General features: G+C 43.4%; 1 protein-coding gene across 2 annotated transcripts in view; it reads left to right on the top strand.

The window, feature by feature from the left end:
- The window catches only part of LOC138261138 (uncharacterized), a 295,522-nt gene that overhangs the window by 149,179 nt on the left and 121,558 nt on the right, over positions 1–24,785 (top strand). For both annotated transcript variants that reach the window (XM_069209818.1, XM_069209819.1), the window contains exons 8-9: positions 2,749–2,811; positions 22,172–22,294. In XM_069209818.1, coding sequence (XP_069065919.1) covers positions 2,749–2,811; positions 22,172–22,294 — 186 coding nt within the window. The remainder of the gene's footprint in view (positions 1–2,748; positions 2,812–22,171; positions 22,295–24,785) is intronic.

Raw genomic sequence — 24,785 nt, 5'->3', positions numbered from 1 at the left:
GACTTTGTTTGCTTTTTAAAGACTTAAGACACTTTATATCACTTTTCAGTGATATCTTTACAAATTCATATTGCATCTTTGATCGTTTTGACCTGCAAATACCCAGATAAATATTATATATTTTTCTAAACACTGTGTGGTGTATTTTTGTGGTGCTATATTATGGTATTGTATGATTTATTGCACAAATGCTTTACACATTGCCTTCTAAGTTAAGCCTGACTGCTCGTGCCAAGCTACCAGAGGGTGGGCACAGGCTAGGTTTGGATTGTGTGTGACTTACCCTGACTAGAGTGAGGGTTCTTGCTTGGACAGAGTTTAACCTGACTGCCAACCAAAACCCCCATTTCTAACATGATAGAAACAACTCTTTCCTAACCCCAGAACCTAGTAAGAGTGTTGTATAAATACTCTCACTTTGAAGTCCGAGAAAGAAAAGTAAACACTAAGTTCCCACCAAAGACAGAGCCTGACATTTGACCTTGTTCTTTGAATGCACAGCAAATGTGATGAAATGAGAACAAGATTTAAAGGCCTGTTTACAGAAAGGGAGCACTTGGAAGGGTACTGTAAATAAGGTTTTGGCAAGGGAAGGGACAAACTCAAACTGCATAGTCTAAAACAAATAAAGCCAGCAAATTGAGAGCAAAGAAATGTGAGTTACAAACCACAAAGCCAACAGCAAGCAACGGGCTGAATGCAAATCCAAGGAAGCTCTATGAATGTACTTAAAGTGACAGCTGTGTGATACTTTGTGGGGAAAGTTGAGTATTTTAGTCTAGTCCGTAACTTGCAGATGTTTGGCCACATCAATCACCCAGGTAGTATGACGAGTAGACCTGGAGTGGTCTCCATGTTGCAAGAAAGGTCTGTACACCCATTCTATCAGTTTGCCACCAAGCCCTATAGTGTAGAGCTTCTGGCACACCTCACGTAGGATTAGTGCGAGGTGGGAGACATGAAATAGGGCATTTAATGATTGTTTAAGGTGGTTGTAAGTAAGGAGTAGACAGGGGTGAAGATGGTAGTCTGCCACAAGGGATTGGAAATTTAGTAGCTCGCCCTCCAGAAACAAATCCCCCAATTTTAAGACACCTGCAGCATGCCACTGATGGAGTTGCTCTGACCACAGCTGACCTGGGCAAGTGGGAAGGCGTAAGGTAGTGCAGGAGCACAGCGTTTCTTCAGGTCAGTGTTTTTGTTCCATTTGTTTTTACACTTGCATAAGGTTAATTACCTTATTGTTTCCCAAACTGTTTGCCAGGGGCTTTAAAATGTTCAGAAACATAATAAAAATGTTGCTGTTACTTTCTCTTCAAAAAAGATTGGGTAGATTTGTATTACGGTGATGGACTTGACACTGTGCTGAAGGGCATTAATTTACTTGAACAAGGAGATAATTTGACCCCTGAGTGTAGCATACCAGGAGGCAATCACAAAAAGACCACAGTGAATAAATAGTGCTATGTTAAAAAAGAGTAAATAAATGCTCTGATAACCTAGTGAGGCGTGGCTTCTCTTTGGTGTGTCTGTAAAACTGACATTCTCGGCCTTCTTGCGTGGAGATTGAGCAGCAGCAGTTGACAGCTTTTGACCTTCCTCCTGAAGTCTGTAATTTCTTCTTGGCAGCCAGGAGTCCCTACAACAAAACGGTATAGGCCTTAAGGAAGATATTTGTGGCATGGTGCACTGACTAATCTGTTGATTCCCTTTCTGCAAAGAAAGGTTGGGCGTGCAGAAGCGAACTATCTTTCATTGAGTCGTGCTCTGCATCAAGATCTACCATGCATTGGTCAAAAAGCAACCCCCTGAGGGCTTGCAAGCTCATTGTACCAGAGATAAAGCTGGACCACTGCGTTACCATGCAGAGTTTCGGTCCTGGAAATCTGCCAGGCAGCAACGTGGGTATCTCTGCGCACATTTACCAAACACTGCTGCCTGGACTGTTGGGTCCATAGTTATTGGCCTTTTTCCTGTTTGGTCCTGGAGGACTTTCTTGTTTGAAATTGGTTCGCAGACCCTACTCGGGGGGATAGTATTGCCTGGGTAGCTATTCAAAGGTTAAGGGACATGCTGGTAGAAGTCTCTATCAGATGGACAAGTTACTTACCTTCGGTAACACCTTATCTGGTAGAGACTATATCTAGCCGCACATCCACCCATCCTCCCCTCTCTGCCAACGGATTTCTAGGGACAGGGACTTCCTTTTCAGTGCCCTAGTTTTGGCACACCAGTGGTCAGTGTTCTTCTTTGCTCCTTGCTTCTGGTGTGCAAACTTGTTAAAAGAAACTGACATCGGCGTGCCTGGGTGGCGCCTACATAGGAACCATGGTGTCGTTTCTGGTGTGGATGACGACGGACGTGGAGCCAAAAGATGCCACCTACCGGCGCACAGGGGTACGGCTCAGAAAAATCTTCCTATTCCAGTCTGACTTCTGGGAAGGATTCAGACGTAATTAATCTGCAGCTAGATATGGTCTCTACCAGTTAAGGCATTTCCGAAGGTAAGTAACTAGTCCTTTAGCTCTTAGGCAGCTTAATTTATAATTTGACTGTGCAAAATAGTCATGTAAATGGGTAGTCTTTCACTGTGTTAACGGTTAAACTCACAATGTTTCAAGGAGATGAATAAGGAGGCATTTGTTATAATTATAGTTGTTGACTTTAGGCTTGACTCTTGACTTTAATCATTGAAAGTTTAATATGCATTTTCTGTTATGATGGTGCTTAAAATTTATATCTTTTCAGAGCCCATCAATTTGGAGACCCATCTTCCAGTTTGAGAAGTGCCACACCTATTTTACTTCGAAAGTAAGTTTTCTTCTTTTTTTTTTTGTTTGTTGGGGTTTTATTTCACCCTCTGTTATGTATACTGTATACGCCATAGTTACGGACATGAATTGTAGTCCATTCACTGTACCCCAGTTTGCTTACATCTAAGTGCATAAATCTTTCATGTTACCTGTTCCGCCAGTCTTCACACTTTAGGCTGTACTTTGCGATATGTCATGTTGCACCTTTGTTACCCCAACCTCCACACTATACTCCTCAAAAACTCCCCGACTGCTTTCCTTCATCTTGTTCCCCAGTACAGAATTCTTGCATTCCAGAAAAACTGGGAATTCATAAAATGAGTAGATGAGTGATTTAAATATTTCCTTGGTGCTTAGAAATAATTAACCTAAAGAATGTATAAGTACTTTATGCTCAAGGTTAAAATTTGGTGGTAAGTGTTTTTTTACATTCTCAGAAACTAAAAGGAGGGTCGCAGAACTGCTTCAAGGAGGAGATCACACAACAGCTAGGAATATGAGAAAGATACATTTTCAGAAATGCTTAGTATTGTACAAGAGCATTTAGATAAAGAACTGACATTGAATGAGCACTCCCCTGTCCTATGATTGTAAAAACAATGGGCAAAATTGGGGCTTGGGGGATAGGGGTTAACCTCCACCTATGGATGAATTTAAGTGGTGAAAAGAAAATTGTAATGGTAACCAAGAATTGTTGGTTTGGGTTCCCAGTTTTAAAATTCTAAAATGTTAGCAAAGGTAAATTGAATCTCATGTTGATGGTAGTGAGAAAGAGATGTCTGTCTAGTTAATGGCATTTTTCCACTTGGTATTTGGTGTGTTGTAAGTCTATATTGTACTTTCTGGAATCTTGTTAGTTTGAGTTTGTCAGCATGGCGGTGTACCCCTTTTTCTCTATTTCATTAATTAGCCCTGAGTTTATTCATTGCTTCACACATTAAGCCCTCCCAGTATCCCTTTTGCATTGAATGTCAAGTGCGTAGTAGTTAAGAGACACTTCTGAGACATTGCAACAATGCCGAAAAATGCACCGACTTAAAGGAGACCACTTGAATTTGCCAGTCAGTGGTGCTGTCAATACTATTTTCCTATTCTGTCCATGCCTATTGAATTATAATTCTCACATACAAAATGCCAAAGTTTTGATTGTGAAAGGTATACAGTGATTCTGGCAGCAGGTTGTCATTGTGTACAGGGACATGCATGTGCACTGATGTTTGTTGACTCTTCATCGGATCGGAGGATCTCAGTACCAGTCTTCAACTCATTCTATAGTCAGTTGAGTATGAAGCAATAGCTCTACCGGAGTCAGCCCACTTGCATGATCAACTAAGTAAGAGTAGGGTCTAATTGATGCATTGCAAGCACTTTATCTGAAACAGCACTGTGAGTCTTTTAACGTTTGTTGTGGTATTGTCTTGTCCTACTGGTGTGAGGAGAAGGGCCTTGTCCTGTTATTAATTCACACTTGCTAACGGATTTGCATTACTTTTTCTAGATTGACTTTCAGTCCAGTGTATTTTTCTGAGTGACTACACTGACCCTTGGTCAGCATCTGTTGCTCCCCACCGTGTAGCTCCCCCTGTCTGCTGATGCCCCTCCCGTTGGTCCAGACTTTGCACGTTCAAGGTGATCCTTCACCTGCAGGCTCCCTCCCGCCTGCTCCTCATCCCTGGTTGTCCAGTGGTGAGCTTCTGCTTTTTCTCTGTTTTTCATGCCTTTTTGCTTGCCTTTGTGCACTTCTTTTTTAACTTTTTGCCTTCTTTTCTTATTCTCTCTTTCCCCTCTCTGCTGCTTTCTTTGCTCCTTTCCCATCCCGCCCCTGCCAGTGCCTCATCCCTTGGGGCCCACCACCCTCTTATGCCAATTTCCCTCCTTCCAGCTGACTAGCCCCTCCTACCTTCCTGTGCTTCTTAATGGCAGCCGCAGACAAGGCAAAGATAAGCCTGTCTGCGGCTGGAACACTCACAGCGCCATGGACCCTGGTCCCTGCGCCTTTTATCGCTACGACACTAGCACCCTCCACGCCCTCAACACTGGACGATCCACCTCATGCCACATTGCATCACCAAGGAACACTGAAGACCCAGTCACCTGCCGCAACTGGGCCTTCTCCTGCCTCTGTACACTGGACCCTCCCACCACATGCCCACCCAGTACTAGATCCTACCATTTCAGCTGCATCCTTCTCAACACCCACTCCCTTGTCAAACATACAGTAAAGATCTGGAACCGGCTCAACTCCATTTCTCCAGATGTCGCATTCTTCACAGGAACCTGGATGACCCCCCCCCCGCTTCAGCCCCAGACATTGCTACCACCATTCCCGACAGCTACAAAATCGTACATGAGGGAAGCATCAACCGTCCAAGAGGCCTCCTCACCATCGTCCACAGAAACACCCTCCGCCTCACTACCAGTTCTGACGACCAGTCCCCCAGCATGGAGCACCTCCACTTCCACTTCCAGACCAACCTGAACACCACCCTCCACGGCACCCTCGCCTACAGACACCCCTCTACCCCCAAAGGCCCAGTGCCCCCTTCATCGAATCCACAGCTGACTTCATTGCACGATACGCTGTCACCTTAGCAGACTGCATCCTCCTCTGCGACCTCAGTTTCCACCTGGAAAGCCGCAACAACCACAGCATATCTTCCCTACAGGAGAACCTCACCACACTGGGACTCAAACAACTGGTCACTTTGTCAACCCACTCAGCAGGACACACGCTCGACTCAGTCTTCTCTGCCAGCAACAACATCCACATCACCCACACCTCTGGATTGATTACCACTGCGTCCACTTCTCCTTCACCAAACACACTGAAAGTGCCCACTCACCCACCAAGAAGCTGGAACAAGGTCTCTGAAGACCGAGTCGCCATCACCATCGCCCTCTGTCAGACACCACAGCTGGCCTCCCAGACGCCAACACATCAACATGCTACCACCACCAATGGATTTCCGACTGCGCCAACATTCTAGCTCCCTTCAAGAAACTCTGACAAGTAACCCCGCAAGAAAGCCACCTGGTTCTCCCCCCGCCCTCCAAGGGTCCAAGCGCACTTGCAGATGGATCGAGAAAAGATGGAGAAGTAGCAAGACCCCGGCCGACTGCACAAGCTTCAAAACTACCGTCACTGCACACCACCACCTCTTCAGAATCACAAAGAAATGGCCTTTCAGGAACGTATCAACACCAACATATACAACAGCAAAGAACTCTTTACTGTGATCAAAGAATTCACCAAACCCAGCACAGACCCCACAGACATCCCCCCCACCCCACCCCCAAGACCTCTGAGACAACCTTGCCACCTTCTTCCACTGTAAGATGTATGACATCTACAACAGCTCCGCCACCCAGGACCCTCCCACTCACAACCACTGCACCTAAAGGACCCAGTTCCAAGCCAACCCTGCAGAACTGGACCATTCTCTCTACGGACGACATTCAGAAGATCATGAAAATTATCCATTTCAGAGCCTATGCTCCCACCAACCGAGCCAGCGCCACCATCGCCCCCAAGTTATGCCGCACCATCAACTGCTCCATTGAGTCTGCCACCTTCCCAGAAGACTGGAAGCACACAGAAATTAGCCCATTGCTGAAGAAACCCTCTGCTGACCCGACAGACCTCAAGAACTTCAGAACCATCTAGCTTCTCCCCTTCCCAGCCAAAGTCATCAAGAAGGCCAACAATGCCCAGCCTTCAATGCCCAACTTGCCAAATTCATCGAAACCAACCACACCTTGGACCCCTCCCAATCAGGCTTTAGAAGCAACCACAACACGGAGACCGTGTTCTTTGCAGCAACAGATGACATCCGCACTCTTCTCAACCGAAGTGAAACCACAGCCCTCATCCTCCTGGACCTCTCCTCCGCCTTCAACACAGTCTCCCACCATGTCCACAGCAAACCCTTAGAGTAGATCAGATCCTTCATCACTGGCCGAACCCATAGAGTCTGGCTCCCACCGTACTCTTCACAACAGACAGAGATCAGCTGCGGAGTTCCTCAAGGCTCCTCTCTGAGCCCCACCATCTTCAATATCTACTTGGCCCGCTCACTAACATTGTCAGGAACCACGGACTCAACATAGTCTCCTATGCCGACAATACCCTACTGATCCTCTCCCTCACCGACAAGCCTACAACCACAAAAACAACTTCATCAACAGAAGGAAGGCAGTCGCCACCTGGATGAAGGACAGCTGTCTGAACCTCAAGTCCGATAAGACCGAAACCTTATCCTGGGACAACTCTTCGTGGCAGTCAGTGCTTGGAACATTGTACCCGCATACCTCAACCACCGCCTGACCTTCCACATGCTCACCAGACACCTCTGCTCTGCCCAACTGGCCGTCACACACAACCCCAAAGATATGCAAGAACTCAGCTAGAGGAAGATCCTTCACTCAAGGCCTGGCTCTTCAACTATTACCCCCCAGCACCTTGAGACCATCACCGGTGATTAGCTGCTCTTTACAAGAACACTGATCGAGCGATTGATTGATCTGTCTAAAAATGGTGTTGGGCAGAAAAAATAGTGTGTGTGTGTTGGATTTTTTAAAATAAGTTATGATAGGTTGGTTTGTTAGTGTGGCAATGGTATATTGTCCTTTGAGCTTCACCACTGATTTATCTGTTTTAGAATTTTAGGATTGCTGTAAAACCACAGTGCGTGCAGGAACAAAAGGCTAGACTAAGACAATTTGGAGACACTAAATGAAACATTGCCTGTATCATATGAATTAAACAAATAAGGACGTTAAAGTGAAATTATGAGGTGTCAGAGTAGAGTGGATTGATAAGACCACTGCTTTAAAATAATGCAGTTAAGTAGTGGGTGAGCAAGCGAAGGACTGTCATGGAAAACCACACCTAAAAGGTGGGAATGATCACTGCCTAAAGTTCTGTGGCATGTTAAGCTGCTCTGAGGTTGAGCAGAAGAAGAAACAAGATTTGCTGCATTCTGTGATCTGGAATGCTTTGTCAATCATCTGTAGTGTGACAACCTCCATGCTGCACCGAGCCCTGAATCCTCAGACAAATTATAGTAAACTCATTATATAAGAGCTCTGATAATAGCCTCTCTGATTCTGCCAGGGCTCATACTATAGTCGGGCTTCAATACTATCAATTTACTTATTTTGCCATCTTTCCATGGATCTACACACTGGCACTGGAGGTAGCAAGTAAACAACCGGTATCGAAATGCGCTTTTAAGACTGTGCAAACCTGCTAACTTGCAGGTTTTAAGGGTTTTCACCAGCTCATAACTAATCTTTTCCCATAATGAGAAAGGCTGAGGATTTACTCCAGAAGTAAATTGTCCGCCAGGGTTAGGAAAAAAGTGGGTGATGGGAAAGTGAACTTGTAAACACGCAACAGATTTTAGCATGAGCAGTTTACACCTGCATATTTCTGCTAGGGCTAAAATACAATTCACAAATATTGTCTAGGAGTACAATTATTTCCTGTCTACTTGTGTAAATTCTTGAGAATTTATGAAGTAGGTAAATTTGCACTAATGCAAAGACATCTACACTGGGTGCACTTTTGTTGCTTTCTTTAAGAGTTGGACCCCTAATAAGGTCTGTGGTTAAGCAAGACCTTACGTTTTTATTACAATTCTATCTCTCTCTCTATCCATCTGTTTCTTGCTTCAGGGTGAGTGGTAGCAATCTGCACTTTCGTAAGGAGCAGATCAGCACACAAAGTAGTGTTGTTCAGAACCAGGAACTGCTGTGGCAATGTGTGCTTTTTGAGACCAGAAAATATTTCTGCTTTTTACAATGGAGAGGTCCCGGCAGCTCCCACATCAATAGTTTCACGACACGCTTTGAGAAAACCAAAAAGACTGACCACCAATGTTAGACCTATTGGCTTTGCAATGCTTGTTTATTTTCCTGTTTTTCATAATCTCTTTGAAACCGTTCACACTGATTTTTCATTATGAATATGTTTTGAAAATACTAGCATGCATCAACACATTTTACTAGATGAAAGAAATAGTATCTAAAATTTCACAGTAATTTAGCAAAACATTATTATCCCTAGTTTCATTTTTTGTGAACGTTTTAATTTGAAAACAAAGGATCATCAATCTTCCTTTCAAGCTTCTGCAAATATTTGCATCTAATCAGAAAAGAAAGCATTCTGGGAGCATTATACATAGCCTCATATTGTTAAACTTTGCAAAACATGTGTACACATTTATGTTTTACTGGAACCACTATCAGTGGTGCCCTACGAGCTTACATTTTTATTTAAGCACTCACCCTAACACTAAAGACTGCATTAATGAACGATAAATACAAATTCGAATAGCTTTAATATATGTGCTGCAGTAGGTTAGGCCTACTTCTCCCAGGGACAAAATAAATATGAAAAACTGCCATCCTTTACCCCAAACAGTATGTCCAGGACTTCGGGCTCACCCCCCTGATTTTCTGTTAAAAACATGGAATTGTACAAAATATGTCCATGCAGTCTCCATTCATTCATTAGGACGTCTTCCAGGAGAATGTTGCTAAGATGAGAGTAAATAAAAAGGCTCAGGTTTGAGACTGCCGAGTCAAAAGATCCTCTGGAGTCAGTATGCGTCCTGTGTTAAGTAGTAGGCAATGGTACAGGTCCTCCAGCTTTCGTCTTTTCACCAGTTTAAGTGGAGGACATCTAAAAGATAATTATGGATACAAATGCAGCCGTTTCCTACTTACCAGCATGGCCGAATTCCCTTTACTTTTGTGAAAGAACAAGTAGAGGAGATTATTCCTACCGTTGCAGCCATCACCAATCATTCCTTTTAGAACACAATACTCCATTGCCTGGCACTATGGAGGTGGCTCCTCTCCTGATAAATCTTACATTGTACACAAAAGATCCAACTAGTTATTGCACCGTAGCACGTAATTCAAAATCTTGAAAATGGAGGTGATATTTAAATGTTCTTCCATCTACAATCCTGAGGGCTGCTCTCCAATAGACACTTTTGCTTCAGACCATGCAGAGTAACAGACCTGGCTCTGTCGGACATAAAGTAACAATTGTAGGCTGATAACAAAGGAATAGAAGCAATTCTGCTGCTGCTGGACCGGTCTGCATCCTACAACACCATTGAGCATGACATTTTGTTGGAATCTCCGAGACAGCTATGTAACAGTACAATTGTCTGGCTTAAGGCTCTGTAATGGAGTCACTTGGGTATAATGTAAGGTCCAGCTGGCTACTTGGACAATGGCAACCTGTCCAATTATGATTGAAACCAGGGCACATTAAATAGATGGTTTTACCCTTTTAAAAAAACATATACAGAATGTATGGTAGTCCTGCAATGCAGACAAAGCATTGCTCAATTACTGCCTCTGAAAGCATCTTCCGAAACTTAGATCCAAGTGAATGTCATTCTGCATAAAGGACACCAAAGTTCAAGTCTGTAACAAGCCTAAATCTTCTCCCTCAGCCCCCATCGCACCCACCCCACCCCCATTGAAACCCAAGTAAGCACAATCTCGGAACATTGTAAACACTACATTTCTATCGTATGCAGGTTCTTTATGATCCTTGATGGGGAAAAAAAGATTAAGCTACCATTGCCAGAGCAATCATTTGCTGTTTTGTCAATGATGATGGTGCCATGTTTTTGAGTACCCCTTTTGGAGTGTCCCAGCAAATGGGTAAATAGACTTCAGAAAATTAGAACTATGTGGCCAGAAAGTTGACGGGGGCTGCTAAACTCGAACATGCTTCAGCCATCCTGTGACATCTCCATTGGTTTCCCAGCTAAACTAGATTGTTTTTGATGATTTTTCCATGGTGTGGTATCTGTACACTGGATAATGCCCATTGGGTGATATTGCTCCACTAGACTGTTGAAGTCCTGAGTGCTAACTGGGATTCTCTCCTCAACAGTTTCATGGAAAATAAATACAGGCATTATGCATGAAGTGATCTTCTATTAGACTCATATGTTGTTTTGATCTTTTCAGGTCTGGCCTCAAAACTATTCTCTGCCCAATGACTTCTTCTGAAATGAAAGATATACACACAGCTCATGGATATCTTCAGGATTCAGTGTTTAAAAACATGTATGGTATTGTTGCAGCATGGTAGTTGACAGGATCATCGCAATAGAAGTAGACCTTCTGTAGAAGTGGTAGGATCTTACCAGTTCTGAGGATGTTGTGAGATATTCCACGAAGGTGTTTGGCATTGATGATGTTGAAAATAGCTTTGTGTGTAGCCACAGATGCTTTTTACTATGAATGTAAATATGATGATGTCTTCATCAAAGATGGTGGCGGAATGTTGCATCATCTTTATTGAATCTGTTGAAGTATGTTAGTCTGGTTGCATTGTGGGTTGAAGTAGGGTAGAGATAAATTAGCGCGACCAAGTGCTTGATGGCTTTGAATAGTACATGACTTCTATTGAAGGCTGTGCTGATGATGTTCGTATAGTTAGATTCTGCCTTCATGGACCGTGAATTTCTGGGGTCTCTAGGCTTTCTGATGTTTGCCAACATTTTCTCTTGCCTTATAATGAACACTTGTTCTTAGAGTTTTCCTAAGTGTACCTGGGGAGGAGGGCCTGAGCTTTAGTAAGCAAATCTGAAGTGAATGTTGGTGACCTTGATAGTATGAAGAGTGTATAAAGGGAGTTGATGTCTTGCATCAGAGAATGATGTTGCTGTAAAGAGTCCAGGTCCTCACAGAAGGCACCCTGAAGGTGGCTCTTGAAGCAGAAGAACGGCTGCTTTACAGGTGTTGGCTGCCTTCAGTAATGGGCATTATAGTGCAGCAGATCAACATGGTGGTGAGTGGGGTGATTGTGAGGGGAGAGGAGGGTTGTGATGGTATGGTCAGTCAAGTCTAAGTAATACATATTAATAGCAGCTGATTTGGATATATGGACTAGTAAATGAGGTCCCTAATGGTGTGTTTGGGCGTGTGACACCTTTACCTGGTGTTACTTGCTGCAAGCATGTTGGGTTATGGTTCTATTGTGGCGTTGGCTGCTGTTCCTGTTGGCCGTTTGTAGTGCCAAGGAAGATGTTGCTATAGATATGGTGGAAGATGACAATCCGAGTTGCTGATAGTGGGAGCGTACTGGGTAGTAGTTCAAAAGGGTGCAGTATTACCACCCCAAGGACAGGAACACTTTTAATGACGAAGGCTATTGTGACAGGATGTTAGTTGACAGGATCATCGCAATCAAAGTAGACCTTCTTCAGACGTGGTAGGATCTTACCAGCTCTGAGGATGTTATGAGATATTCCATGGAGGTGTTTGACATTGATGATGTTGAAAAGAGCTTTAAGTGTGTAGCCGTTGATGCTTTTTACTGTGAATGTTCATATGATGATGTGGTCATCAAGGGTGGTGGAGGAATCTTGCATCAACTTTATTGAATCTGTTGAAGTGTCACCATCTTGTTGCATTGCGGGTTGAAGTAGGGTGGAGATAGAATTGCATGACCAAGTTCTTGATAGCTTTAAATAGTATATGCCTTCTATTGAAGATTCTATTGATTCTGCTTGGAGTATCCTTGAATAGAAGCATGTTCAGTCAATTTTACTTTTTCTAATTGACATTCTATTTCTGGTCGTATTTCTTAACTTGATTATCCATGTTGAAGTGGTTCTGCCATACCCTAGTCACATATGTATCCTATTCTAGATTAAGCAATAGCTGACCATGGATAACAATGAAGTGTCAATGAGCATAAAGGCATCTTCATTACCATAAGCTTCTAAGTGTAATTTAAGGATTAGTACTAAACCTGGCGCAAGTGGGCCAAGTTAATCAAACAATGATAAGTAATATGCATATGGGAGACATAAACTTTTATCTTGCACAGATTTACTGCTGTCTGCATTATTCATGAAGGTTCTATGGGGTGCACGGCCCTTACTTGCACCTTTATGCATTTGTGTGCATAGGCAGTTGGTATTCACAAATTTTTCTCTTCGTAACTGCATATGACTGCAGGACTTTGACGCTTTGGTCTTGATGCCACTACTTTTTGAGGCCCAAGGCCACTTTTATCTCTGCATTGGTAGCCTTGTATTGATGAATGGATGTTGGCGAGAAAGTATGGAGAAAAAGCATAATAGAATATTTTAGACCAGTCTCCTTAAACTGCATCTCCCATTGAGCTGTCATCTAGGAATCGACAGGACATTTGTTATGTTTTTATTGTCAAGAATAGCACAGTACAGTGTTTCATTTGAAGATGTCCGTTTTTAAGTGAAAGCCTACTGGACTGCACAGCGGTCTGGTTTGCTAACAATATTTTGGGGACATTAAGAAATCTTCCCTGGGAATGCATTCCACCTGTTGCTTACCATTGACTTTGTCGTTTGTAGCTCATATTTTCTTGCTATTTGCTGGCGTTATTTGTTTTAGGCTATCCAGCTTGAGTTCATCCGTTCTGTTGCCCTAACCCTATTTACTGTATCTTCAGAGTTCTCCCTTTCTGTAAACAGGACTTTAAATCTTGTTCTTATCGTGTCACATTTGCTGTGCATTCAAAGGCAGAGGTCAAATGTCAGGCTTCGTCTTACAAGGAGTTTGGTGTTTACTTTTCTTTCTCTGTCTTCAAAGTGAGAGGATTTCGGTGACAGTCATGCTCGCTACTGGATGGGTAATTCTGAAGTGTAGTGGAAACAAGTACTTAAGTAGTATCAAAACAATTCAGTACACTAAGTGAATACCTCTCCACACACTATCGTTTGTGCACTGTATCCTTTTATCAGTAAAGCGTTGATTTTACAAATGTACAAATGTAATGGTAATTTCAATTGAAGATTTGTTGTCTGTAATGGTAGTGTACTACCACACCACGCATGTGCCACTTTATCCCATTCCCCTCTGCTCTGCACAGCTCTATGCCACTGCACTCTACTCTGCACCATTCCACTCTATGACACTCTATTCTGCAACACTGCACTCTCTGCCTCTGAACTTTAACCAGTTCTACTATGTGCCTCTGCATCCATATTACTGCATTCTATTCTGCATCACTCTACACCACCTCATGGCGATGCACTCTATGCCACTCTACTCTGCATCACTCCACTCTTCACCACTCTGCTCCACCCTGCACCACTCCACCCGGCATCGCTCCACCCCACTCTGCTCTGCAGCACTGCACTCCCCACCCCTGAATTTTACATCACTCTTCTCTGCACCACTGCACTCTATGCTACTGCAGAGGTGTCTTTAGACGTTGGAATCAGCTCACCAGGCAGGTCGCGGTCAGGGGAATCCCTCATATTTAGGCTACAGGTGTTGCTGGGGAGTCTGGCAGGGGTCAGCCTACGAAGAACTCTTGGTTGGACGCACCTGGGAACTTCACTGGACATGTGGGCCACTTGGTCAGGGGAGTCTGGTGCAGTGGTCACTTCTGGTGTCTGGTTTTGCGGTTCCTCAGGCAGCTTTCTTCTTCTTTAAAGATGGTTTCTTCTGGACAGGTCTGCTGTCCACGGAAGTTCTAGGTCTTTTGTGAAGGCAGTCAGTCCCAAGGCTTTGGAGGTTGCTGGGATGCAGGACGGTCCTTTTCTGGGTGCATTTTTCGTTGAAGGCTGCAGACGGGCTGGTAGGGCTGGGATCAAGTCATTAGGTGTCTTCAGGCTTCTCTGCTGGTGACGGGCCCGGTTCTTCTTAGATTGCAGGAATCTGTTTCTAGGGTTCAGGGCCGCCATCTAAATACTGAATTTAGGGGCATTAGAGGGAGTGCCAGGTGACAGCCAATGCGCTTACTCACCTTTAGGATGACTACGCCCTTTCTGTGACCACTTTCTTTGCGAAGTGGCATAGCCCTAACCCTACTGGCCTAATATCTTCCATGCAAGATGGAGGAAATTAAAAAGTAGTGTCCACTTCAGCTATTTCACCTTAGGGGTAGGACTGACATGAAGTGGGCATTCCTACTAATTTACTTATTTTTCCCACCAGTTCTGCAGCCAAACGTTCCATTTGGAGAGGCCTGGGTTGCATTTCAAAGTCAGCAAGGCCTTTGAAGCTCCCCGCCCAGGAATGTCCATTATACCTGGGAGAGGAGGTCAGGAGGGTTTATTAATCCGAGATGTTTGACACCAGTCGTCCCTATCTTCAGTGAAACCGTCATGTAGCTGGGGAGCACGTAATGACCAGTGTCCAGCACATGTACTTAAAATGGCTTCACTGTTCACTTACTTTGTCTGAGAATCAACAAAGATATTGCAGGGGCATATCTGCTCATGCAGGTATGCCCTCACATGTAATATAATGCACCCTGCCTTTAGGGCTGCAAGGCCTGCCAGAGGGGTGACTTACATGTATTACATACAGCGCAGCCTGCCAGGGCACACAGGCTGTGTGTCATTTTGGGTCTGCACCAATTCATGCAGTCTGTAAAGGCAGCACTGGGTGCACTAGGTGAGAGGGTCCCTTAGGGTGGCACAATCTGTGCTGCAGCACTCAGGGGCCTTCCTTTAGTACCTCATGTCCTAGATACCAGGGGTACCATTTACTAGGGACTTACAGTGGCAATTAAAGGTTTGCTAATTGTGAAAAACGACTGGCAGTTTTAGGGAAATAGATCTGGAACTGCGGACCTGTTTAGCAGGGACCCTGAGCACTTTCAGTCGAAATTACACATGAAACCAGGCAAAAAGTGTGGGGTGGGGGTGCATGCCAAAAGGGGCACTTTCCTACAGTGAGTAATAGTCTTTCTTAACATTCTCTGTAGAAAAGGACCTCCTTTTGCATGATCACCCCTCCTCTTTTTTTTTTATTTTTTTTTATTTTACTGATGCTGCTGGTTTCTAAATGCTGTAGTGCACTGGACCCTGCTGTCCAGGCTCCAGAGCATATGCTTTGACCCCCAAAATACATATACAACCAGCTAATACTTGATTGGCTCAGGTAACTTACTTGTAAGTTCCAAGTATAAGTGGTTCCAAGGGCTAGTAAGTTCAATGTCACTAGTGGACAGCAGCACTTAAGGGTGCTACCACTACATTGACAAGGTGATAACATGTCTGTGCACCTGCAAATGCAGCGTGGATGGGCAACCCCACATCTCAAAATAAACTGTTTTTGCGAGTTGCTCTCCTTCCTTTTTAGGTGGAGCGTAAGCGTACAACCTCTTGTTTACTTTAAAGTATATATCTTCTGTGGTCTTAATGCCATTTAATTTGTTTGTTTCATTGTCATTTAAAAATCCTGGCTTGCTAGTGCTCAGTCATGCCTCTTTGTGCCTCCTTTTTCTTTTTCGGAGCAGGGACCAACTACTGTATAATTACGCTTTGTTGTGTTTGTCTGTTCTTTGGGGGAACATTTTTTTTCTTTGTTTGCTGCTTGTGTTCGGGGAAGCTTCCCTTTTCATTTACATAGCATTCTTGCTCTCAACGTAGCTGCAACGCTGTTTCAGGAAACAGGTGTAAATCAGCCTGTTATCTTGGTCACATTTGCTTGCCCATCACTGGCCATTTGCTGCCTCGATCGCTCTCCCTCCCGTCATTGCTGCTGTCCTTCCTTCGCCTCTGCTTGTTTATATTCTTTATTCTTTCTGGCAATAAAATTTTGGAAACTATTTAACTTTTTTACACTTGACAGTTTCCTTAATCCGCAGGCCGATCGGGTTCTCGGAGTAATTGCCAGGCAAAGTGGAATGCTGATGCAGGCTGACAAGTCAAGGGCCCTCCCATCCCGTAGTCATGCCATGCAGCACTGCAGCTCCCAGCTTTACGGACCTTGAACTACAGTGGGAGAGCTGAAAAGGGACTGTCCAGGCCCACAGCACTTTACAGAGTGACGTGGAGTCGAGCGCTAGCCGCTGGTCTGGGGAGGTAACTCTGCTGTCCACGAGACATGCCTCAGCTGTTGTTTATGGCTTTCTGAACAAACACATCTCTCGGGAGGACTCTACATACTGTTGGCTGCCTTACTGATTTTCTTGTTACAATCAAGCTCTTGTGGTTTGCTGCATGGTTTGTGCTCTTCGTAAAAAGGCACAGCCCACCAAGGCTGCCTCCTACAGTGCCGACTGGAACCCGCATTTTACAAGTTTCAGATCAGTTTCATGTGATGTTACACGCCTGCTGTGTATAGTGGTCTTCTGCCTGTATTGTGCACTGTCACACCAGTGCTTCAGGCTACTTTCCTTGGCAGTGTCTATCTAGTGCTGGAACCAGAGTGACGATTCAATTGGCAATGGTCACTCTGCAACAAGATTCATGTTTGTAACGTAAAAATTACTTTCTTAGTCTTGATGAAGTTTTATTTAAAAAATGCCAAAGATGAGAGTAGGTCTTTCATTGTAGTCACTTTTAATGTAATTAATTGTGTCCACATGAGGAAAACATTTAAAATTTTAAAATAAACACCAGCATGAATGCTGCTGCCAGACCATAGCACTTTAATTAAATGAAGGTTACATTGGGAGCTACCTCCTGAAAGAGGGGTCACCACCTGACTCCACAGTGCTGCAGATCCTGTCTCCAGTCTCAGGCTTATCAAGTGAGTTCTCCTATTAGCTCAGTAGAAGAAAAAGGCTACATTTCCCAGAGTGCATTAAGTTGTCCCTCAAAGCTTGAGGCTTGTCTGGCAGTCATAGGCGAGTAAGGTGGGCACCCTCATGTAGAAGTATACGCTTTTATTAATGAGAAAACACAGATGCATGAATGTTTGTATAACAAGTGTAACTAAAGAAAGTAATACTTGGCCTTAACATGGAGCTATAAATATGTATCTTACGGCTCACCAAGATGTGTTCTTTGGTTTATTCGTCCAGTAGTGCACGTAGGTGAGTGTACAATGGGCAGTCTGTTTGGAAGAAACTAGCCCCTCCATAATCCTCTTCACTGGACTGACCCCCTCCCAAGTCCGATTACTGTTATCTAAAGCTGCTTACGTTTCTGTTAATGGGACGGCTCTTTATTGTTTCAAATGTAAAAATAATGTTTACTGGATTATATTTTTGAGAACACAACTTCACGCATGTGTTATGCTTTTTGTTCTCGCTGGCAACAGTAGCTTGTGATAAGGGAGAAATGTGTGTGTGAAACGGTGTAGGTTTTATATACCCTGCTTTGGCAAGGATTAAGATCGTTTCAGTCGTATTTGAAGCAGTTGACTATGGGTGGTCCAATCCAACTCTTTCTGCCTGTGTTTATTTTTGTTGCACATAACGCAGTGTTTGTGCAGTGCGATATGTGACCCCCACGCCGGTCATCAGGGATGTAATTTGTTGGTCTGTTTGTTGTTCTGGCTTAACTAGTGTGCCATTTCAAGCTTAAGTAACTTACTTAAATATTCTCTTGTTTGGCTATGAAGTGGATATTCTGCCCTGCCAGCACATGCTAGGCATTGCCAAGTTTTTTTTCAACCTTGGATTGTATGTTATACTAACCTCTCCTTGTTGCAATTATGACCATGATTCAGGCCACCGTAACATCCTTATTACACTATGACTGAAGACTCTTGATATGTTTGGTGACCCTTCTAGTTTATTTCTCTTGTTCTTCCCCCATGGCTGTCTTGAATCTTTTTTTTTTTTTTTGGGGTGGGGGGTGGGGGGGGATTGTGTTAAGCAACAACTCTGATGGTGGGGTGATGAAATCAATAAATCAGTCAATCAATCAGGAATTTGTAAAGCGCACTACTCACCCGTCCGGGTCTTGAGGTGCTGAGGGGGGATAAGGGGGGGGGGGGGGGGTGCTGCTACTTCTCGAACAGCCAGGTCTTGAGAGGTTTCCTGAAGATAACGAAGTATTTGGTCTGGCGCAGGTGGGTGGGAAGAGTGTTCCACGTTTTGGCGGCGACGTGTGAGAATGATCTACCGCCGGTTGTAGTTCTGTGGACACGTGGGACGCTTGAGAGAGCGAGATCGGCGGAGCGGAGATGCCGAGTCGGGGTGTAGAAGGAGAGTCGTTTGTTGAGGTATTCTGGTCCGGTGTTGTGCAGTGCTTTGTGAGCGTGGGTGAGGAGTGGTATTCTATTGTAATTAGCACAGCAGATTTAAATTAGGATGCTAAATGGCAACATTTTCATTTTTAGTTTTAGTTATATGCAGGGTCACTGGAATTATGTGGCAGGAAAGGAACACATTATGAGGCAGGGTTGACCAATTTATGTGGCAAGAAATGTCCAATTAGGCATTTACAAAGCCAATAGCACTAACTCTCGAGAATGCGAGGCCTACTGTATTGCAAATACTTGTTAATATTAATAATTTATTGCTAGTGAAAGCTTTAGTAGATCACCAGGCAGTGTGCTTAATATATTAAAAAAAAAAAAAGGGCATGCTCGTGCTAGCTTAATATGTCCCAACAGTGAAAACCTAAGTTGACTTTTTTAATGTGGCAAGGTTAGTGGTCTCATTGGCTAACTTGGAGTTTCAGTAGCCACCACATTAAGTGCTAACTTCAGTTTGGGACCTGCAAAGATATTACTCCAAAACATCAAATTAAATGTAACATTTAACATGACTCATAATGAAGATTGAATTTTACGTAACCTCTACTTTGGAAGATAAAGTTAGAAGTCACCACTTTGTTGCACGAACCTTCGGTAGCCTTTCCTGACTATCTGCAGCATTTCTTTTTACCTGGGACCACTTGCTGCCTTGCTATTTGGAAGTGTGAAGTGCTCCCGGGAACAGGGAACAAAGAGTCGTCGATGTTGTGAGGATGACTACTGGGTGGTGGCCGCACATGGCCCAGCTTCAGAGAGGTTACCGCCTCAGTTTATCAAATTGCCCCCACACGCTCCTTTTTGTAGGCAGACAGGCTGGCATCGCCTCCAGAGGGGAAAAAACAGTTGCAAAACTAGTCTTCCAGGAGGAGTGGCTCATCATGCTGGGCACACCCGAGAGGTGTGCCCAGGGCACCTCACATGGGAAGAAGGCTTGCACCATTTGTGATTCAGGTAGAGAGAGGATCCATGAATTGTTTGTTGCCCAGCCCCCTAGAAAGTGATGCAAAGTGGGAAGGATACCCTCACGGAAACTATTGCCCCATTTGCTAGTGAGTAACTCCCCTCTTACATACGGGTAGGTGACATAGAAGTGACACTCCAAAACCAGAGTCCTGAGATCATCACTGGACTGGACGAAAACTGAAGGAGGACTGCCCTGTTGCTCCTTGGACCCAGAAAAACGAGGCTGCACAAAAGACTTAATTGCACCAGCTGCACACAAGGGACCTGCAAAGAGCATTGTGTCTGTTGTGACTACTGGTGGGAAAAAGCTCCTCTTGTGCCTGGATGGAGTTAGTGACTTAAAGGGCTTAGGTGGCTGACCTCCTGTTGAGCATCAGAACTACCAAAAGCTGAAGAAACCTGCACCCGTCGAAATCCCAGCTGCCAAGAACACCTACCCCACCGCTGGATGATGATGAGCCTATTGGTATCAGAGTCTGGATCTTCCCAGGTGTCCCCAAGCCTCTGAAACCCATAGCCAATGTCGAAGTAAACTTGGTGTAGTGAAATATGTGTTTTTGACCACTGGCTTTGTGTTGCACCACTTTGCACCTGGATTAGTTGTCCAGTGTTCACCAGTTGCAGATTACATTTTGTATTCAGTTTAGCTGCCTATTGACTTTATCATAACTTTAGACTCTTCTATGTTAGTCGTCCATGTTTTTTCACATTTTAAACTGTGCTTGTTTTCGTATTCTTTCTCACCGAAAAGCTAGGGCACATTATCACCGAACAGGTAATACATAATATGGAGGAGGCAGGCAGTCAGCACGATACGAATGTACCAGACTGATGTTTTTTAGTGCAAGCAGGGAATGGTTTGGGCTTGGGAGAGACAATTTGGGAGACTGGCCAGTTCCAACCTGTTTCTTTCAACTCTGACCTACATGTGCCAGCATGTTTGAATATTTCTTTTTTATGGTAGGGGTTTTTCCAGAAAGCCCTTCCCCGGTTCTTTAAGATATAAAAAGGTGTCCCTGCTCAGTAGCGGTGGAATTTCCGAGACCTCGTTCAGAATTAGGCGTCAAATGCCTGACATCTGTCCTGTGAGGGTGGACATCTCTTTCTCGCAGTTGAACGGGGTCATCTTCTTGCTGGCATGAGAAAGATGAAGCATCTGACAGGCCCCCTACGGTGATGAATTTTTACTTCATTCTTTGCTTTGCATAATCATAGCTACATATATTTGCTGTGTACATTGCAGTTGAGAATCATTTTGACATATTTTCCTTTCATTGCTGTGACTATTTTTAAACATGTGCTTTCAATCTACTAAACTCCTTTTTTAGGAACCTTGTGTTGAAATAATAATAAATGTCTTCTTTGAACGGAGAAGTGCAATCCAGAGATTTTTGTCAACTCTGTCATTAGTGAAAGCAAAACACTTGGTTACCCAGCAATCGAAGACCGCTGGAACCAGGAGAACAGTTGACCATTAGTGACTGGACTTCCGCTGCTTCCCTCCCCCAAACTGTCGGAGATGGAAAACCTGAAGCCAGAGAAGAACCCTGACACTCATAGATACCAGGGTGGCCCGAGGAATACTCAACGCAGATCTGCAGCAGCTTCAGCATTCTGCACCCCCAGCATCAGGAACACTTCTTGGCCGATCATATTAAAGGAGAAAACTTCTCTGGGGACCCTAAGACTGCTGAAAAGCAACAGGTTACCATCCCCCTGGACCTAAATGGTCCCTGTGACAGGCTCCTGTTCTGTTGTGGCCAGGTGGCTACGAACTGCTTGACCAATAACAACAGTTTATTGCATCTTTTAAAAATAATTGTACTTACCTTTTGAAAAAACATATCTCTGGTTACCCTCGTTAGATTTTTGTTGTTTTGGTGTCCAATTTAATATAAAATACTCTCTTTGTATAAATTGCTTTTGAATTGTTATTGTGTTGTATTTCTTACTTAGCTGTTGTTTTGGTACTTCTAATTGCTTTACACTTGTTTCTTTGAATAAGCCTGGCTGCTGTGTGCCACAGCTACCCAGGACTGAGCTAAGGGTTTACTTAAAGAAACCTACCTGGACCTGATCAAGATTATGAGATTATTACATGGTGAGGTCTCCCAACCACACCCCATAATAATCCACTTACCTACATCCCCCAAATCAAAACTGAATAGGCTTCCGGGGGTGGCCTTTTCGTGGAATTCCTAGCAGTCCTTAAAACCCGAAAACAAGAAGGTACCCATAAGTCATGCAGAGTCCTGAAAAATTATTCAGATCTTTTAAAGGACCGTTACTAAATGTGGGTATCTACCACAGTATTTAACTCTAATAGAATATCCATGTTAAAGAATAATTGTTCTTGGAAAGTCCTTTTGATACATAAAACTGCTACTATTCTATAATAAGATTGTTTTCCTCTCCATTGCCAGGATTCTTGGAAACCTTCAGAAGATGTTAGTGCTGTCTGGCTTTCCTAATACTCTGTGTGACAAATTTATTCGTTTTTTCCAGTCCCTTCCACTACCTCCTCACTGCTACTGCTTCAGTAATTGGTAAGTGCAAGATTACATCTTCCCGTTGAGACATTTTCTTTGTTTGGCCTTGATTAGTAGCTATTTTGGACATTGCTTCAGGAGGGTAGCACTCTCATGTATGCCTGCAGAGCTGTGGCCTTTAATTTGCTTGTCGTCATAATTGTGGTGGGGTGTTTGTGAAGTACAAACCTGAAGAAAAGGTTGAGGTGTCGGAAAAGAGCACTTTTTTGGGTGTTGTCAACAGTTTTGGGTGTTGCCAGTGGTGAAAGGTAACCGTATAGTAAAACAAGGCCATAAGTGCTACATTCCAGAGCGGCACAGAGATGTCACCAAATTGATAGTCTTTAATAGAGAAATTACTGTAATGTTTATCTATGTACAATAATTATGCTTCAGAGTGTTCACCTTAAGAACCCTTGGGGCTCAAATAACCTATCTGGATCCATAAGTTCACCACATACAGCTATTATCTGATGCCTAAAAACATAAAACACAGGAAAAACCAGGTTTTTAATAATTTCCTGGATTTACCCAGTGAGGTTTCAGAATGCAAACAGTGCAGCGAGTTCCACCTTCTCACCAATGTGAACAAGAACACTCCATCTCTCTGATGAACTCAGTAAAACCTACGAGCTGCCACCAAAAAGCCTTTTCACACCTTAAACTGTGTCGTAGTTTGTAGCAGAAAAACGTAATTGATAGCTGATTTGTTCTTTAATGAAAAAGTGTTGTATGCGCCAAGTAGAGGGATCTTAAAACAGAACTCTTCTTTGCTGGAAGCCAGCGTATCATAGCTAATGCAGTAGAGAGTCTGATCTTTAAGAATTAAATGATGGCCTGATTGGAAATATTATGAACACCTTGAAGCTTGTTTATTGCTTTAGCAGGTACATCCAGATAAATGGCTTTATAGTAATATAATTGTGCTGCAATAAATGTGTTTAATATTTAGATCTTTTGAGCAAGAGAGAAATGATGTATGATCCTCTTCAGTGTATGCAATTGAAACAAACACATGTTCACCACTAGGTTTATTTCGTCAGACTGTTGTTGTGTGTCTAATTTGACTTCCAAGTTCCTGGCTCGTGGCACAGGTCTATTCTTCTAAACGAGCCAAGGAAACCAAAACAAGAAATTCCAAACGGAAGCGGGATTAATAATTTCTGTCTTACCTTTGTTTAGTTTAAGTTCTAAGATATAAGAGAAATTAATCCAGGGTGGCCTATATTGGCCTATTAGACTTTGTCTATCTAGCATTAACTGATGGCCCACAGTTTCCAGTGCTGCTGATGCATCCTGATCAGCATAAAAGAGAGGATTGACATCACCACCTTCTCTGTACTGCATCTGACTCAAAAGCCAGCTTGTAGAGGAGATAATATGGTAAAAATTATTGGGCATGTTAGTAAGGCATCGTCACCTAGATGGGGTCAGTAAGTCAAAGTTCTTCTGATGTCTGTTGTGAGAAGAATGCCACCACTTCAAATCCCAACTTTGCAGCATTCTGAGGTTGGTAAATTGAGTTCCTTTAAGTAACTCTAACAAACTTTCAAATTAGGGTACAGCAAAAGTGTGACATGAGATACTTCATTATTTTAGAAAAAAAGGTTTGAAATAATTATTTTACTGACTATTTACTATTTAGCAATTGGTGCCCTATAAACATAATTCTTTCGGCTACAACAACTTAATTTTTAATTTGTAAAATTTGCAAAGCTCAAAGTTGTTTTGTAAAGTGGAACACCATAAATAACACATTTACTTTACTTGATTTCATGCTGAAATAACATGTTGATTAGAGAGTTGAGTACCCATTTCCTCCCGGCAGACAGTTCACCTGCATGCATGGAGGTTCAAGGCTTTAAAGGCAAATATAGAGAGGTGTGGATCTGGACTACTAATCCTAAGTGCCATGTAAAACCTCTGTCTTGTCAGTGGAAGTCAGTTTATTAGTCAAACCACACTATGGGAATGATGCAAGGCATGCAAACTTTCATTCATCTGACCAGTAGCCATGGATACAATGATACCTACTGTGATGTTAAATGTGTGACTTTACCCTAAAGCCAGATGCAAAAGACTAGATTGAGTTGAATGATTAAAGCAGGACTTGTAGAAGTTTGTTGAACACTAGGTATGGAAAATGCATTCTTGTGACAAAGCACGTTTTAGCTACATCTGTGCAATTTGTTACTCTGTGACAGTTCTTTAGCTGGGGGGGGATGAATGGAGGTGTATTTGTTTTGCACGCCGAGCACAAATGATGCCTACTTTCACATCCATATTGACAAACCCTCAAAGGAGACCCCTCTCGCTATCGCAGGTGGATCACATTGCCAATGCAAGTTATGTCTGTTCTGGTTTAGGTCCCTTCTATTTTTAAAAAAGACACAATAGTTGTGGCTCTCATTTTCTCTCTCTCTCTCTTTCTTTTCTCTCTCTCTCTCTGATTCACTCATATTAGATCAGTGTATTGGCTGATATTAGCTAAATCTCTAATTAACAACAC

The sequence above is a fragment of the Pleurodeles waltl genome, chromosome 10 (assembly GCF_031143425.1).
Source record: "Pleurodeles waltl isolate 20211129_DDA chromosome 10, aPleWal1.hap1.20221129, whole genome shotgun sequence".
Lineage (NCBI taxonomy): Eukaryota > Metazoa > Chordata > Amphibia > Caudata > Salamandridae > Pleurodeles > Pleurodeles waltl.
The sequence above is the reverse complement of the archived record's forward strand: the minus strand, read 5'-3'. Positions and strand labels throughout refer to the sequence as shown.